General features: G+C 45.7%; 1 protein-coding gene across 1 annotated transcript in view; it reads left to right on the forward strand.

Moving 5' to 3' along the window:
- The first annotated feature begins 4,317 nt into the window (after window positions 1-4,317).
- The window catches only part of LOC110496813 (glutamate receptor ionotropic, NMDA 2D), a 63,005-nt gene continuing 48,426 nt past the window's right edge, over window positions 4,318-18,896 (forward strand). Inside the window, exon 1 of the mRNA XM_036952719.1 lies at window positions 4,318-4,587. Coding sequence (XP_036808614.1) covers window positions 4,532-4,587 — 56 coding nt within the window. The 5' untranslated portion in view covers window positions 4,318-4,531. The remainder of the gene's footprint in view (window positions 4,588-18,896) is intronic.

An 18,896-nucleotide genomic window follows, 5' to 3' on the forward strand; every position in this document is an offset into this window, starting at 1 on the left:
TGACTGTAGGTCATTTCAGGCCACAGTCCAATATCTCTTGTGGCGAACGGAAAAGTCCTCTGACTCATGACAAAGAACTCTGGGATAGTTTTGACCAGATGTCTGATTAGACTTTTCTTTTCTTTGACTTCTCTACATTTACGGCCACTTATTTGGGTCTGGGGAATAGATGGAGATGTACTCCGGTTCACAGGTGCACAGAGGTAGCCTCTATTGGTTCCACTCGAACATGATGTTCATTATGATTAATGAGCAGAAAACCCGCCAGGAGATAAACGATGTCCAACGATAGAGTCAACCATGCAAATAAAAAGGAGATTGTTGTGGGTTTGTGGCACAAAGATTAGACTCACCGAGACTATAAAACTCTAGAGATTACAGTTTCACGCCACATTAGGACCCCTTCGCCAACTGAGTGGGGGGGTCAAAGGTTATCGGCTGTATTTACAGAGTTGCTGGGTGTCAATCGGTCTATCTCTCAACCTGTTTGTCTCTCTGACTGGCTGACTTTCTGTTGACCTGTCTACCTCTTTTTTTACCTGTCTGTCCGTCTGTCTGCCTGCACTTGAAAAAAACAAAAACAGGGCTACAGAATTGATACGGTAAATGCATATTGAATTATTTTTATTTCAACATACATTCAAGGGATGGAGACACTGATTTGACTTTTGGTGAAATTTCTATTTCAGATCGGGAACCGAAGAAATTGCAGGCTCCCTTATCAGGGAGATGTTGAGATTCTGCGATTGGGAGGTCTGAAAAATGGCATTTCAATGATTGGTTGTGGTAAGAAGCAATTCCGGATGAATGAAAATAATGTGACCTAATCACGGAGAGGGAATGTATAAAAGTGATCTGCAGAAAGCAGACAGGCTGAGATTCCTAAAGCTTTTGCAAAGTTAAGCTAATCGTTAATATCCGTTTTGTTGGCCAAAAACCAATGTTGCACTAAAAATAAATTATATATATATAGTGACCGTCTCAAGGTGAATGCTGATGTGTTATTCCAATATGAGATATTCAGTATATTTTAACAAGCTTGTAAGACTGTTGTATTATATGAAACACTCACGGGTTTACATTGAACTTTAGTATTGATGCATTTTTAATGTGCGTAGCAAGCGGTGCATAGCCAATGCTAAACCAGTGCTAAAACACAGTTTCAGCACCTTGGACCAGTCCTCATATGTATATTAACGCTGCACTTTGTAGCAACACACTTGAGCAAGAAATGACTCATAAAATGTGATGCCACATTAGAAATATTTCAGCACCATGGACAGAGAAAACAAACTAAAGCCTTAAATTCATTTTAGCTTGGACAGCGCCTCCATAGAGCTCTTAATGAGAGACTATTTCTCACAGCTCTGCTGAGCTGTGGTTATAGGCTGGAATGCCTGCTGATAGATAGACTGTCAATTGATTTGTTATTTTCCCCATTTCCCCCTAAACCTCGAAGTGTTCAACTCTAGGTAATAAATTGAATGTATGACATACTGCTCTCGGACTTCTTGCAATCTCGCTACAGTTGTCAACATAGCAGACCTGGGTTCAAATAGTGTACATTTTCTTTTAAATACTTTAGCTGTGCTTGTTTGAGCTTGCCTGGTGCAATGGATTCAATGGAATTGTCCCAAAGGGGCAACCCCCCACCCACCTGACACACCAGGCAGGAACCCCAAACGCTAGAAGTAAACGAAATAAAACAATTAACGGGTAATGGGTGGGTAGGGTTAAGGTTATGCAACATAAACACACATCTTCATTGGTCTTCTTATACTGAAGAGATGCACACATAACAAGCTTGTTATGGGAACAGTGAGCGAGTTAATGAGCCAGGGAATGAGTGAGTGAAGGAGGGATCTTGCACTTTTTTTTTTGCTTAATTGTGTCATTAGTAACATACATGTTATCAGCGAATGCTCCTATCAAGGCTATACGTATTCAGTGTATTGCACGTCTCCATTGTTAAGTCTGCAGAGATACTGACATGCCGTGGATGTCTCTGTCTGGGCACCTCTATTAGGTTCCCTCTCACCAAGGCTGGGAGTTTACAAATCATCCTCCCAATGATCTGGTAATGTCTCCTGTCAAATTAGCTTCGAGGCTTCCTTCACCTGGCCAAGTTGCAGATCTGGATCTACATGATATTTGGTGGTGAGAGAGACATGTTTGGTGAAAATGCACTATTGATACATTTTGATTAGATTTGATTTGTTTTTCAGGTGACTTTTTTTGTTGTCGTTGCTTAAAATTGGTCTATTTTCGGGAACAAGGAGTGTCACAAGACTTAAAGTGATAGTTCGCTCCAAAATCAAGGTTTTGCCGGATGTTTTTAGAGCTCCACAGTGGGTTAACGGCCCCGTGCCATCTGCTCCAGCTTTATATCCATATTCAGCTATATGCGCCTCGATCTCTATTTTCATCGTCTCTATTTACTTGGGATTGACGACTCGTCTTGACATCAGACCACTATTGAGCTCGGAAAGCATCGGACAAACTTTGAGTTATAGCCTTGTTAAATAGAAAATGGTATTGTCACTTCACTGTATTCAGTCAAGCTACCACTTCATTCATGCCTTTTGCCTCAACTTTCCTTTTCTGCTGTGAGGGAAAAAAATGAACGTGTCAATTGCTTGTGGGTTTTTTAAAAAATAGAAAAAGTCAAGGCAATTAAGTCCATTGTATTCCCAGTCAGAACAGAGAAAGGGAGAATTCTGACATTACATTTTTATCGTAGACTAAATGAAAAGTGTGCCGTCATATTTCTCTGAGAATATCGCTTGCTTTTAAACTCAATTATTAACAAAGAATGAATATGCTGTTTTAATTGTGCCATTCCAGTACTGAGGCTCCGCCTTCAAACGTGTGCAGAACTGCAGTGAATTCTTCATGGCGGCTTTCCAATACAATTTGCCTGTAATTATTCTCTGAGATGAATAGATTGGTTAGCTTAGGAGGATTTGGTTAGCTTTCGGATCTCCTTGAGGTATTTAATAACACACTCAGAAGCAGTGACTGTACAGAAATGATAGAGCTTGTAGGGTAACAGCCATGTGGTTTTATAGCCACTTAGTACTGTTTTACCTTTGGCAGCTTGTTTCAGCTGTTCCACGATTTGTAATAGATTCATGAAAGGCTCCTTCAGGTTCCTATCCCTCACCACAATATTCCTCATATTACTCTCGCTCTGACCTCACGACGAAGAGGTCAGTGCCCTGGTCTTCCAATTACAAAACAACAGGGTGACCAAGCAAGACGAGTGTCCACTTTTCCCGTTAATTGGGCACTATTTTTAATGTTTCACAGAACCGATCGGCGGCGTGGCAGCTCTATATTTACGCAGGAAAACAAGCCTCTAGAAAAATACCAGTGGATTCACTTGAAACATAACGGAGACATAGACACAGAAGGCAGAGGCTCACGCACGCGCGCGCCACAGCACACACACACACACACACACACACACACACACACACACACACACACACACACACACACACACACACACACACACACACACCATTTCCCTTAATGATTACATCAAGATAAAAGGGATGTGCATGGTACAGAGGCGCATGTCTTCTCTTCTTCTCTGCTACAGTCAAACATTTTATGTCCAGCATAGAGGACAAAATGGCTGGTGCTCAGCAGAAAATATCAAAAAAGGATTTTCCTCTGTTATTCCCCGTAAGGGCTAATTATAGCACCTATTTACAGAAGTAGAACAATTGCAAAAGCCTAATGTTGTGACATCAAATAATTACCAGATCAACGCAGACAGGATTACAGTAATTAAAAAACACATTATCCTTCAAAGGTGTGTCTCTAACATATGCATGAATAAGTTATTTATCCGTGTGTAACAGTTTCAAGTCCCCAAATTCCCTTACAGTGGAAAAAGTTCAGCCCAGAGTTGAATATTATAAACAATTGCAATGATCATGTATTCCCCTAAGGCACACATAACCGCAAAGTGCAAGGCTTGAATTCTCTTTAGTGTTGTTTTATTATTATTATTTTTTTTATAAAGGTTTTTTTTTATAAACTGACTTCTTTTTTTGCTTGGAGAGAGAGAGAAGAGATGTGGGTGAGGGAGCAAGGAGGAGGAATATAGGTTTACAGATGGGTTTAAGGGGAGGGGGAAAGAGAGAGGGAAGGGAGGGAGGGAGTGAGACAGGGAGGGAGAGTTCTAATAAATATCTTGACAGCATACTGATACACCACTGAGAGTGTGTATCCCTCCACTCCATCGTAACAAAAAAAATAAAAAAATCCACAACGACAAGTTTAGCATTCAACACGTGTCGCGGGAGTGATGAAGAGGGAGGTTGCTAGGTGACGAGGCGTATATACTGAATTTTAACAAAATAACTGGTGAGAGGGGAAAGAGGGAGGGAGAGAGATGTAGTCAGCAACATGTAGACTCGCGGAGTAAAGAAAAGGTCGATACTGTGTATAGGTGCAACATTTGAATACATAGGCTACACAACGGGAGATAACCCGCAGGATATGGCCAGGAGAGGAATGGATGTATTGTGGATGGAGAGACGAGGGGAGAAGAGAGTCTTGGGCTCCTGAAAAACAGTGAGTATTTTACACCTTGCTGTGAGGGTGATATGTTTAGGTTTCCTTTAAGAAGTGTTCCAAGCTTTGCCCTTCAAAAATGTGCTGAATGTTATGCACGGGGGACCGGAATAGTGGCGTGGTGTTTCTCGAGGCTAAATGTGTTCATATTGGCAGCTAGTTTGATGGATAGGCAACAACCGGGCCGGTGAGCGAGGCTTTGACCCCTCTGTCATTGATGCGCTTGCATACTCCAAGTGCTCTGACTGATTTCCAGACGAACACTGCACAGGCATAACCTACTGTACATACACACACTGGCACGGGCATTTGTTCACACTCAAACACACACACACACACGTTCTGAGTCACCACACATAACTTACATTAGTGATGAAAGAAATGTGGACCTTTTTTTTTTTTTTTTATCTCCCCCAATCGGCGTTTTTAATCTGGGTACATTACCAGTCGCCGTTAGTGATACACATTGCCTTCGTTTGAAACCGGTTTATGCGCATTTGTCCCTTTCGATTGTTTTCTTGTCCACGGAGAACACGTTGTAGCCTTCTTTTTTTTGTTCATGACACATCTCTTGGTATTTGCCCAAGGCAGCTTTCAGATGTTGAATCAATCCTTGAGCTTTCTGTACGTACCCATCTGTCAGCTGTGCTCCCGACTTTGTGTGAATTTATTGGAAGACAGCTCTTTGAATTGCAATTCTGAACTGTGCAGAAGGTAATTTGCTCTGATCTTATCAGAATTGCTTCGGCAAAACTATCCCACGTGCACTGTTGGGTGTATATTGAGTAAATACCTTATCTATAGGCTGGTGGCATGTTTAAATCATATTTGCATCCTTAACCGGTCCATGCATATATTCTGATTCTTTTGAAAACCAATATTGCAGGCCTTTTAATTCTATCCTAGAGCAAGTTGAAACACGTTTTTTTTTTTTCAAGGATCATTATGTAATATATAGCCTTGAAGGGACACCCTCCATGTTTGGGGTTCTCAAGTGCTTGACGGCATGGGATCTCCAGACTGTCTGCCTGAAAACCCATTGTTCAGTTGACGACACTGTACCATACATGTTTTCTTTTGTCGGTTGTTCTGGACTGGACCTGTGAGCACGAAAGAGGGTGGGATTTGCAATTGGATTATAATGGACCTAGTTTCATGTGTCATACGTTTTCACACACACACAATGTGTAACAGGGCCATACAGTCTTATTCAGGTCGTTTTCAGTGAAACCGATTGTGGAACTCATCCTAATCCAAAATGCACCATTTCATCCAGTTAATCCTGGAAGGATGTTGAAAACACGTGTTACTTTGACTTCGGCAAAGCAATCTCTGAGCGATTCCTTTATGGAGGGAAACAAATCTGACAATGACAGGCCCAAGTTGCTCAGGCGAAGCTTCTTTCAGGCCGTTGTTTCAGCTCTTGAGTAACTCTGGACTTGTGGGGACGTGTCCCATTAAATCATCAGACTAATGTGACACTCAGAAGTGCAGGTCCACTGAGTAGGAGACAGAGGAGGTGGAGGAGAAGGGCTGCACCTGTAGCGTCACATTGGGATTTAGCTCTGTGCTTCCAACTTCCAGTTAAGGGTGGGTTGTGTTCATTCGGGCACACAACGGGAAAATGTTTTCAAGCAACAGAAAACCTTTTTCTTTGTGGACAAGTCCAGGTAGTTCCTTCCTGTTTGTCTGTTTTCTTCCATTTGATGCCTGATGCTCCTTTCATATCGAGCTCCTTTAGAAGGGTGATTCTTCATCCCTGAGAATTGCACTCAGTCTGAGGTGTTCCATTGAGTCGTTCGTGTATGAACGAATGGTTGCTGGCTGCGTGACATTATCAGTTACGCTGGCAGCCTTGGACTGAAATCCCCTGTTCTGTTAAGAGGGGGAACTGAGGCCATTTTAGCTTCATCTTCTTTAGAGACAAGCCAAGTGGCCCTGGCTTTCCTCTATGGTAATGGTGGTCAAAGTGTTGGTTGGTTTGGCTACGCCGGGGGAGCCGCCATGAAACCTGCTCAACTTTCCTGGCTGGGGGAAAAAAAAATGGGTTAAAGCATTCGATCCAACTTAACGTTAAAGTAGTGAGCTGGAGGCGGGAGGCCTGCCGCGAGGTTGCATCCAAAGACGACCGACCGCCTGAATGTACGTGACAGAATCATGTGATCCAAACCTCGCCTTCGACACACCCAGACCCTGTTTGAAGGCCACTCTGAAACTTCTGAACCATATCTTCATTCCAAGTGTTCTATCGTCCTTGTCTGGATTAGCCTAGCTGGGACTGCTGCATAGCCTTCAAAATCAACTTTGGGCCTCCCGGGTGGCGCAGTGGTTAAGGGCGCTGTACTGCAGCGCCAGCTGTGCCATCAGAGTCCCTGGGTTCGCGCCCAGGCTCTGTCGTAACCGGCCGCGACCGGGAGGTCCGTGGGGCGACGCACAATTGGCCTAGCGTCGCCCGGGTTAGGGAGGGCTTGGTCGGTAGGGGTGTCCTTGTCTCATCGCGCACCAGCGACTCCTGTGGCGGGCTGGGCGCAGTGTGCGCTAACCAAGGTGGCCAGGTGCACAGTGTTTCCTCCGGCGCATTGGTGCGGCTGGCTTCCGGGTTGGATGCGTGCTGTGTTAAGAAGCATGACTTTCAACCTTCGTCTCTCCCGAGCCCGTACGGGAGTTGTAGCGATGAGACAAGATAGTAGCTACTACAACAATTGGATACCACGAAATTGGGGAGAAAAAGGGGTAAAATTCTAAAAAAAATTTAAAAATCAACTTTGGACCTCGAAGCCAGTTCTGCATTTTTTTTCGTTTTTCCCCTCTAATCAGGGACTGATATAGACCTGGGACACCAGGTGTGTGTGCAATTAATTATAAGGTATAACAGAAAACCAGCAGGCTCCAGACCTCTTAGGGTATGAGTTGAATACCCCTGGCCTATTCAGATAGCTTACAATATGCTAGGCTAAAGGTAGGCATAAAGGCTATCATTCTCCGTATCAGAGCGCAGTGACCAAAGAAGGCGACCCCCTCGTTTATCACAAGCATATATCTGGGAGACGATATGTCCAAATGTTCCAATGAACTTTCAAAACAAAGAAATGCTCCTTTTCTGTTTTTTATCGGCTGTTGTGTAGTTCGGCAGGTCATAAATAAATGAGGGCTGCAATGATAACCGACTCAAGCTTCTTTCCTCGGCGACTCACTGAACTGGTGTTTTAACGGTGCCCTTTGTGTCACTGTTTCCATATCCACAGTGCAGCCAGCCAGTGTATATCCGTTGCAGATAGGCCCGTGGTATATCACGGCTATGGTGTCGGTGTTGCCATTTCTACTCTACGTCTAAAGCACAAAACCTGACAATGTCCCAACGATGAGGAACGGCGGAATGTTCATGGGTGACTCATTTGCCTTTACTGTGAGCTGAGCGCTCTTTCCAAAAAGTCTTCAGGTTAAAAGAAACGTCCGTCGGCTGTCGTCTTGATCTAGTACATTCCGGGGGCCATATAACCTTGGTGGTTATTTATTTAATTTGTCTCTCTTTTTTTAGGCTTGGGCAAACAGTTTGGTATGAAGGGACATGGAGGGACTCTGTACTTGACTATGGTGGGGCTGATACTATTCTAAATATATAATGCTAGCGATAATGCTTGGTGGACATCGTGGAACGGATTGCTTTGCTTTCTGTTAACATTGCGTTTTAATCGGGTCATAAATTCCATCTCCCTTAGCAGAGAGAGCTAACGTTTGGCTAATGGCATCGATTGTAAATCCCTTTCGATCAAATGTAAATTGACATTGCATTTGCACCCTTTGGCTTGATGAAGTTACTGCTTCTACCTGCTAGGCCACAGTCTCTTCTACCAGTGCAACCGGAAACGTCTGTCTTCATTTAGCTTCCTCTGAGGAGAGCAATTGAGCTTCAGTCAACTACACTACGACTCTGACCGACACAAATGATTACACATCTCGGATCAGCTGTGTTTTTGTATTTCTTTCTGAGTCAGTTCTACTGACAGGCAGGTTTAGTGTTCAGTTGCTTGATTGGTAGCTGGTTGGACGAATCTGACAGAGCCGATGAATACCGTTTGATGAATCAGTCTGTGGACCTTAACACACAGGCAGGTTTTTGGCACAAAACCCCTGTACAGTATGTGCAGTACATGTCTAGGAATAGAGGGAGAGGGAGCTGAATGAGGCATAAGAGAAAGACAGTGTATAGAGACCGAAATAAAGAGTTGACGTTTGTGCGTTGCCTCTGGTATACATTTTGTTTTATTTTCTCTATTCTTTCGTTTATCCCAGGCGTGCCTTCCCTGCAATAGCTGTGTTTGTGTACAGACCCTGACGATTTCTTTGTCTCTGTTTACTCTGTTAACTTTTATTCCACCGTAGCACCAAACCATCCAACAACAAAACAACAGCCAAGGGATTTTTACATACTTATATCTGAAATAAATAGGCCTACTGTCAGACACATGGATTTAATAAAGCTGGTCATAGAGCTTTGTTTAACAATATGGCCGCTCATTTGGGAGTTTCCATTGTGCCCGGGAATGCAACAGGTCGTTAATCTGCAGTGGCACCGCATTGGGCATGTAGATAGGCACCTTTGCCAGTTCTTTACTGTGGCGTGACAACCTAGACACCCACTGGAGGAGACCTGTAATCCGCCAGCTCCCCTGGGGTCAAAGTTGAGGATCGTGAGCCAGCTAAATACCAACTCATTAGGCCTGGCCAAATGGGGCTCTGGAGAAATAAAACCCTTAGAAGCATGTGAGAGGCTGAGGGAGCAAGAAATAGGAGAGGGGAGAAGGAGACACAAGGGAGGGAGAGGGATAGAGAGGGAGTGGGAGCAAGAGTATTTGTAAAACAAATTTGGTGTTATTTCTTACATACAGCCGGAAATAACTTTTGGGTATCAGAACCGCGATAACCAGCATTTTGACCAGAAATATGACTTTCCAGAATTTCCAGATCCTTTGTTCGTACTCTCCAAGGCAATTTAACTTATCCCAGATTGAACACCATCTACCATTTCCGAGTTCTATTACTCGCTAATGTTCAGTCCATGGACAATAAGGTAGACGAGCTCAGGGCAAGGATCTCCTTCCAGAGAGACATCAGGGACTGTAACATACTCTGTTTCAAGGAATCACGACTCTCTCCGGATATACTGTCCCCGTCCATACAGCCAGCTGGGTTCTCAGTACATTGCGCAGACAGGAATAAAGAACTCTCGGGAAAGAAGAAAGGCTGAGGTGTATGTTTTATGATTAACTGCCCTTGGTGTGATTGTGATAACGTACAGAAACTCAAGTCCTTTTGTTCACCCAACCTAGAATACTTCACAATCAAATGCAGACCATATTACCTCCCAAGAGAATTTTCTTTGGTTATAGTCACAGCTGGGTATATTCCCCCTCAAGCCGATACCACAACGGCCCTCAAGGAACAAGGATCTACACTGGGCTTTGTGCAAACTGGAAACCACATATCCTGAGGCTGCATTTATTGTAGCTGGGGATTTGAACAAAGCAAATCTGAGGAAAACGCAACCGAAGTTCTATTTACATATTGCCTGTAGTACTCACGCTTCAAAAACTCTCAACCATTGTTACTATCCCTTCCGGGATGGCTAGAAGGCCCTCCCCTGCCCTCCTTTTGGCAAATCAGATCACAGCTACATTCTGCTCCATCCTTCCTATAGGCAGAAACTCAAACAGGAAGCACCTGTGCTACGGTCTATTCAACGCTGTTCTGACCAATCCGGAATCCATGCTTCAAGATTGTTTTGACCTCGCGGATATGTTCCGGGTTGCCTCTGAGAATAACATTGATGTATACACTGACACGGGGACTGAGTTCATCAGGAAGTGTATAAGGGATGTTGTTCCCACTGTGACTATAAAAATCTACCCAAACCAAAAACTGTGGATAGATGACAGCATTCGTGCAAAACAGAAAGTGCAAACCCCCACATTTAATCACGGCAAGGTGACTGGGAATATGATCGAATACAGACAGTGCGGTTATAACACAGTGGCACTGACGCGGTCCACTCTCCTTCTCCGTGGCTGACGTAAGACACTTAAGCGTGTTAACCCTAGCAAAGCTGCCGGCCCAGACGGCATCCCTAGCCGCGTCCTCAGAGCATGCACAGGTCTGCTGGTTGGAGTGTTTATGGACATACTCAATCTCTCCCTATCACAGTCTGCTTTCCCTACTTGCTTCAAGATGTCCACCATTGTTCCTGTACCCAAGAAAGCAAAGGTAATTGAACGAAATACCTATCTCCCCATAGCACTCACTTCTGTCATCATGAAGTGCTTTGAGAGGCTAGTTAAGGATCATATCACCTCCACCTTACCTGACACCCTAGACCAACGAAGGAGCTGATCGTGGAATTCAGGAGACAGCATTGGAGAAGGTGAAAATCTTTCTCGGCAAACACATCACTTTGCAACAGCGCCTCTTCAACCTCAGGAGGCTGAAGAAATTTGGCTTGGCCCCTAAGACCCTCACAAACTTTTACAGATGCACCATTGAAAGTATCAAGTCGGGCTGTATCACCACCTGGTACGGCAACTGCACCGCCCCCAACCGCAAGGCTCTCCAGAGGGTGGCGCGGTCTGCCCAACGCTTCTCCGGGGGCAAACTACCCGCCCTCCAGGACACCTACAGCACCCGATGTCACAGGAAAGCCAAAAGGACATCAACAACCCGAGCGAGCCATGGCCTGTTCACCCAGCTATCATCCAGAAGGCGAGGTCAGTACAGGTGCGTCAAAGCTGGGACAGAGAGACTGAAAAACAGCTTCTGTCTGTTAAATAACAGACTGTTAAATAGCCATCACTAGCCAGTCTCCACCCAGTACCCTGGCCTGAGCTTAGACACTGTCACTAGCCAACTACCACCCAGTTACTCAACCCTGCACATTGAGGCTGCTGCCCTCTGTACATAGACATGGAATCACTTGTCACTTTAATAATGTTTACATACTGTTTTACTCATTTCATATGCATATACTGTATTCTAGTAAATGCCATCCTGTTCAACTAATGCTGTATATAATACTATTCTATCCTATATATTCTACAGATATACTAAATATTCTATTCACATAATGTCTATACACCTACCTACCTACCTACCTACCTACCTACCCACCCACCCACCCACCCACCCACCCACACGGACTCCGACATTGCTCGTGCTAATATTTATTTTAGATTTGTGTGTATTATTGTGAATTGTTAGATATTACTGCACTGTTGGAGCTAGAAACACAAGCATTTCGCTACACCCGCAATAACATCTTCGAAATGTGTATGCGACCAATACAATTTAGTTGGATTTGATTTTAGAAGGAGAGCGAGAGGAAGAAAGAGGTTAGGGAAAGAGGGACAGGGAAGAGATAATGGAAGAGAGACTGAGGGAGAAAGAGATAAATAGGGAGAATAAGATACAAGAGAGGGAGAGGGATAGATTGAGAGGAAGTGGGGAGAGGGAGAGGGATAGATAGAGAGGGATAGATGGAGAGGGAGAACGGGACAGGCCAGGGATAGATAGAGAGGAAGTGGGAGAGGGATAGATGGAGAGGGAGAGGGATAGATGGAGAGGGATAGATGGAGAGGGATAGATGGAGAGGGAGAGGGATAGATGGAGAGGGATAGATGGAGAGGGAGAGGGATAGATGGAGAGGGAGAGGGATAGATGGAGAGGGAGAGGGATAGATGGAGAGGGAGAGGGATAGAGGGAGAGGGATAGATGGAGAGGGAGAGGGATAGATGGAGAGGGAGAGGGATAGATGGAGAGGGAGAGGGATAGATGGAGAGGGAGAGGGATAGATGGAGAGGGATAGATGGAGAGGGAGAGGGATAGATGGAGAGGGAGAGGGATAGATGGAGAGGGAGAGGGATAGATGGAGAGGGAGAGGGATAGAGGGAGAGGGATAGATGGAGAGGGAGAGGGATAGATGGAGAGGGAGAGGGATAGATGGAGAGGGAGAGGGATAGATGGAGAGGGAGAGGGATAGATGGAGAGGGAGAGGGATAGATAGAGAGGAAGTGGGAGAGGGAGGGATAGATGGAGAGGGATAGATGGAGAGGGATAGATGGAGAGGGATAGATGGAGAGGGAGAGGGATAGATGGGGAGGGATAGATGGAGAGGGAGAGGGATAGATGGAGAGGGATAGATGGAGAGGGAGAGGGATAGATGGAGAGGGATAGAGGGAGAGGGATAGATGGAGAGGGATAGATGGAGAGGGAGAGGGATAGATGGAGAGGGAGAGGGGTAGATGGAGAGGGAGAGATGGAGAGGGATAGATAGAGAGGGATAGATGGAGGGGGAGAACGGGACAGGCCAGGGATAGATAGAGAGGAAGTGGGAGAGGGAGAGGGATAGATAGAGAGGGATAGATAGAGAGGGAGAACGGGACAGGCCAGGGATAGATAGAGAGGAAGTGGGAGAGGGATAGATGGAGAGGGAGAGGGATAGATGGAGAGGGATAGATGGAGAGGGATAGATGGAGATGGAGAGGGATAGATGGAGAGGGAGAGGGATAGATGGAGAGGGATAGAGGGAGAGGGATAGATGGAGAGGGAGAGGGATAGATGGAGAGGGATAGAGGGAGAGGGATAGATGGAGAGGGAGAGGGATAGATGGAGAGGGAGAGGGATAGATGGAGAGGGAGAGGGATAGATGGAGAGGGAGAGGGATAGAGGGAGAGGGATAGATAGAGAGGAAGTGGGAGAGGGAGGGATAGATGGAGAGGGAGAGATGGAGAGGGAGAGATGGAGAGGGAGAGATGGAGAGGGATAGATGGAGAGGGATAGATGGAGAGGGAGAGGGATAGATGGAGAGGGAGAGGGATAGATGGAGAGGGAGAGGGATAGATGGAGAGGGATAGATGGAGAGGGAGAGGGATAGATGGAGAGGGAGAGGGATAGATGGAGAGGGATAGAGAGAGAGGGATAGATGGAGAGGGAGAGGGATAGATGGAGAGGGAGAGGGAGAGGGGTAGATGGAGAGGGATAGATGGAGAGGGAGAGGGATAGATGGAGAGGGAGAGATGGAGAGGGATAGATAGAGAGGGAGAGAGAGAGGGATAGATGGAGAGAGAGGGATAGATGGAGAGGGAGAGGGATAGATGGAGAGGGAGAGGGATAGATGGAGAGGGAGAGGGATAGATGGAGAGGGAGAGGGATAGATGGATATGGAGAGGGAGAGGGATAGATAAAGAGGAAGAGGGAGAGGGATAGATAGAGAGGGTGAGGGAGAGGGATAGATAGAGAGGAAGTGGGAGAGGGAGAGGGATAGATAGAGAGGAAGTGGGAGAGGGAGAGGGATAGATAGAGAGGAAGAGGGAGAGGGATAGATGGAGATGGAGAGGGAGAGGGATAGATAGAGAGGAAGTGGGAGAGGGAGAGGATAGAGGGAGAGGGATAGATGGAGAGGGAGAGGGAGAGGGATAGATAGAGAGGAAGTGGGAGAGGGAGAGGGATAGATGGAGAGGGATAGATGGAGAGGGAGAGGGATAGATAGTGAGGAAGTGGGAGAGGGAGAGGGATAGAGGGATAGATAGTGAGGAAGTGGGAGAGGGAGAGAGATAGATGGAGAGGGAGAGGGATAGATAGTGAGGAAGTGGGAGAGAGATAGATGGAGAGGGATAGATGGAGAGGGATAGATAGAGAGGGATAGATGGAGAGGGATAGATGGAGAGGGATAGATAGAGAGGGATAGATAGAGAGGAAGTGGGAGAGGGAGAGGGATAGATGGAGAGGGAGAGCGGGACAGGCCATGGATAGATAGAGAGGAAGTGGGAGAGGGAGAGCGGGACAGGCCATGGATAGATGGAAAGCGGGACAGGCCAGGGATAGATAGAGAGGGAGAGCGGGACAGGCCAGGGATAGATAGAGAGGGAGTGGGAGAGGGAGATGAACTGGTCGATAGAGGAGAGAGAGATAGAAGGCGTCAGAACAAACATGAGCAAGATACCAGGGGGGGGGTCGAGGGAGCATCAGGCACCCTCAGAATCCTATATCCCACTGGGCACACACTGGTGGAATCAATGTAATTTCCACACCATTTTAATGAAATTGCATGGAACCAACATGGAATAGATGTTGAATTGACGTCTGTGCCCAATGGAATCCGTTCCGCGGCTCATTTTTTGTCCTCATGTCTCTCCTTCATAGAAAAGTCATTTAGCAGACGCGTTTATCCAATGCAACTTATAGTCCCGCACGCAAAGATTTTACATATGGATGGTACTGGGACTCGAACCTACTACCCTGGTGTTATCTGTGCCATGATTTGCCAACTGAACTACAAAGGACCATGACATTAGCTAATCCACCCCCCCCCCTTTTCTCTCTCTCACTGCCTGTTTTTTTTATGCTTCCTTCTTCCCAATCTCTAATTTCCTGAAAAAATATAGCCGAAATCTGTTCCTCTGCCCCTTTATCCGTAACTCCCTTCACCAGCTTCTCTTTCAATCTAATGAAGGTCATGTTTATTAAAAACATTATTAGCGAGGTCACCGGCCAGCCTGTTGATTACTTCTTTGCAGAGAGAGCAGATGCTCTTAAATACCTCTGTGCTTCCTCCTCGGTGCTGTGTGCTGAGCCGAGCAGGCCCGCGTTCATTCGTTCCTTCCCCTCCCACCATCCATAGCCGCAGCATATGGGAAATGAAGAATGCTACCAATGACCGTCAGCAAATGCATTGTGGTATGTATTTTTAGAGTAGCAATTATTTCTATAAATGATATTGCTTCTTTGTATGCAGAGTGCTATTGGGCAAAGTTTGATCCCAGTACAATTTTCGCCACCAAATGACTTTCATGCATGAGGTAAAGCATCACATCCCCCAATAAATTGGAATGCGATATTCCTTATTTTCAGCCACACAATCAGTGGTGATTTGGAGGTATAGTAGGAAGTGGCAAATATTGCTTCTTGTTTGTGCTTATTTGGTGTAAAATTGAAAGAGAAAAACAAAATGTATAAAGTAATGATTGCATTTCATCCAGGCAAATACTTTATACAGTTTATCTTAAATAGCCTCCTGAAAGTAGCTCCGTATAACCAACTGCTGTGCTGACTGTGAGGGAATCTTTCTGGTTAAAGCTCAAGGAGTCCTGTATCGGTTCTGTTGTTCTCCTGGCACTTCTTTGGAAACAAGACAGATCACCTCAAGGGGATTTATCCTATGTGGAATATGTAGAAATAGAAGAAGATACAGTGCATTCAGAAAGCATTCAGACCCCTTGACTTTTTTCCCCATTTTGTTACGTTACAGCCTTAATTAAATCGTTTTTTTTCTCTCATCAATCTTCACACAATACCCCATAATGACAAAACAAAACATACATTTTTTTTTAAATGTAGCAAATGTGTATAAAAAAACAATATTTAGGTTTTTTATTCTAAATACATTTGTAAAAATTGCTAAAAACCTGTTTTCACTTTGTCATGATGGGGGATGTGTATATTGATGAGGGGGAAAAAAAGTATTTGATCAATTTTATTATAAGGCTGTAACGTAACAAAATGTGTAAAAAGAAGGGAAGGGGGTCTGAATACTTTCCGAAGGCACTGTAATAAATAGTAACCGTCTGTCTGGCAATGTACACAGAGTACAAAACAAAAAAAAAAAAACTTCCTAATATTGAGTTGCACCACCCTTTTGCCCTCAGAACAGCCTCAATTCATTGTGGCGTGGACTCTACAAGGTGTCGAAAGCGTTCCACAGGGATGCTGGCCCATGTTGACGCCAATGCTTCCCACGGTTGTGTCAAGTTTGCTGGATGTCGTTTTTGGTGGGGGACCATTCTTGTTGCACAGGGGAAACTGTTGAGCGTGAAAAAACCCAGCAGCGTTCTTGACACAAACCGGTGCGCCTGGCACCTACTACCATACCCCGTTCAAAGGCACTTAAATATTTTGTCTTGCTCATTCACCCTCTGAATGGCACACACACACAATCCATGTCTCAATTGTCTCAAGGTTTAAAAACCCTTCTTTAACCTGTCTCCTCCCCTTCATCTACACTGATTGACGTGGATTTAACAAGTGACGTCAATAAGGGATCATGGCTTTCACCTGGATTCACCTGGTCAGTCTATGTCATGGAAAGAGCAGGTGTCCATAATGTTTTGTACACTCGGTGTATATATTACAAGTGCTTCAAACTGTACCTACACTAGGTGTTGTAGTGGGAGGAAGACCTCTTTAACTGCGTGGAATTCCTTTTCTGTTAGACATGGAGTCACCGAGTGCCTTGAAAAGCAGTTGGCTTTGACAAAATTGAAATGATTCTTACTCTGTGTGAGTGTGTATAAGATTGCGTGTGTATGAGAGTGTGTGTGCGTGTGTGAGTGCGTGCGTGTGTGTGAATGTCTGTGTGTGTGTGTCCTTGTGTGTGTGTGTGTGTGTGACAGGGGTAGTCAGGAGGGCCCTGACTTTTGGGTCATGGGACTGAAATATTTTGAGCATACCATCACACTCCTGCTTATGGTGTCTGTGTGCCAAAGCGCCAGCGGATACCGCTTGGAGTAAGACAGGGCCAGGCAGTTCCTCATGACTCTCGCGCTGCTCTGAGAGTCTGCCAACACTTAGACGGCCATAAAGAGAGACTCGACATAATCACTCTCTGTCTCCCTCATGGTCAGTACAGTTACTTCTGCCTACTGGTTATCCCGTTGTCCAGATCGGGTTTTGCGCTGACCGTGCTATATGATCATCACAGAAGATTCATGTTGGAGCTGAATGTGCCATACAACCCCCTCACACAAGATGCAGGTTTTTTTTTAGAGTGAAAATACTGTATGAGGACGTCTGTTCCTGGTGTATTACCCAGTAAGCCGTTGACAACCAATAGGTATGGGGGAGGAGTTCAAGTATGTATAGCCTCTATGCTAATGCCTGGATAGATAACATGGCTACAGAGTTCCCGTACAGGACTGTACAGCTGACACAGTTTCCGTCAGCCAGGATACGCATAATCCATTCACCCAGCTGGGTGTTTTACAGTAACCTCTGACCTGTACTCTGAACTACTAACCAGTCTTCTCCCAACGCCATTTCCCTAACCACTATACCACTCCACGGCCATGATACCGCAGGGCCCATTTAACATAGGCAGCAAACAATGCACTACTATATCAAGGGAAGACCATAAGACTGCAGTATGAGAGCCTTGGGGAGTATGAGAGCCCCGGGGAGTATGAGAGCCCCAGGGAGTATGAGAGCCCCGGGGAGTATGAGAGCCCTGGGGAGTATGAGAGCCCTGGGGAGTATGAGAGCCCTGGGGAGTATGAGAGCCTTGGGGAGTATGAGAGCCCCGGGGAGTATGAGAGCCCCGGGGAGTATGAGAGCCCTGGGGAGTATGAGAGCCCTGGGGAGTATGAGAGCCCTGGGGAGTATGAGAGCCCTGGGGAGTATGAGAGCCCTGGGGAGTATGAGAGCCCTGGGGAGTATGAGAGCCCTGGGAAGTATGAGAGCCCTGGGGAGTATGAGAGCCCTGGGGAGTATGAGAGCCCTGGGGAGTATGAGAGCCCTGGGGAGTATGAGAGCCCTGGGGAGTATGAGAGCCCTGGGGAGTATGAGAGCCCTGGGGAGTATGAGAGCCTTGGGGAGTATGAGAGCCCTGGGGAGTATGAGAGCCCTGGGGAGTATGAGAGTCCTGGGAAGTGACAACACAAGCTGAGTGGTTCAGGGCCAGCGGATGGACTGCTAGCCTGGAATGATTGATCCGGAACCCGTACGTATGGTCAGTAGTGCGGTTTGTACTGGATTCAGCTGTATATCCTTCGAACTGAGTACAGAACCTGTGTGGTCTGTACTGGTTTCATAAGATCTGTATTTGTTTCATACAGTCTGAACCGGATTAAGCCGCACGCCATTCCAGTCTTTCTCACGCTGAAAAATGCTGAGGCCGTTAGGTTCCATGGCGGGCTCTGCCCATAGGCTTAACCGAGGTAGTAATATCCAATTGAATTATGCAACGGGGCTCGGATGAGCCATTCAAGCCGAGGTCTGGCTTTGTCTGAATGGTATATTGAGGGCAATGTTAAATACTTATCTTTCTTGCCTACCCCATACTACCGCCCCTTAGATATACTTCAGCAAGGCACTTAACCCTAATTAATGCCAGGGGCACCATTCTACTATGGCTGACACTGTAAAACAACACATTTGACTGCATCTATCTGGTGTATGTGACAATAAAATATATAGATATTTTTTAAATATATTTCATATATCCTCTCTCAATACTTTTATTGTTTTCCCACTTTACAGCCGCTGTGGCTATC

The sequence above is a fragment of the Oncorhynchus mykiss genome, chromosome 18, assembly GCF_013265735.2.
Source record: "Oncorhynchus mykiss isolate Arlee chromosome 18, USDA_OmykA_1.1, whole genome shotgun sequence".
NCBI classification, from domain to species: domain Eukaryota; kingdom Metazoa; phylum Chordata; class Actinopteri; order Salmoniformes; family Salmonidae; genus Oncorhynchus; species Oncorhynchus mykiss.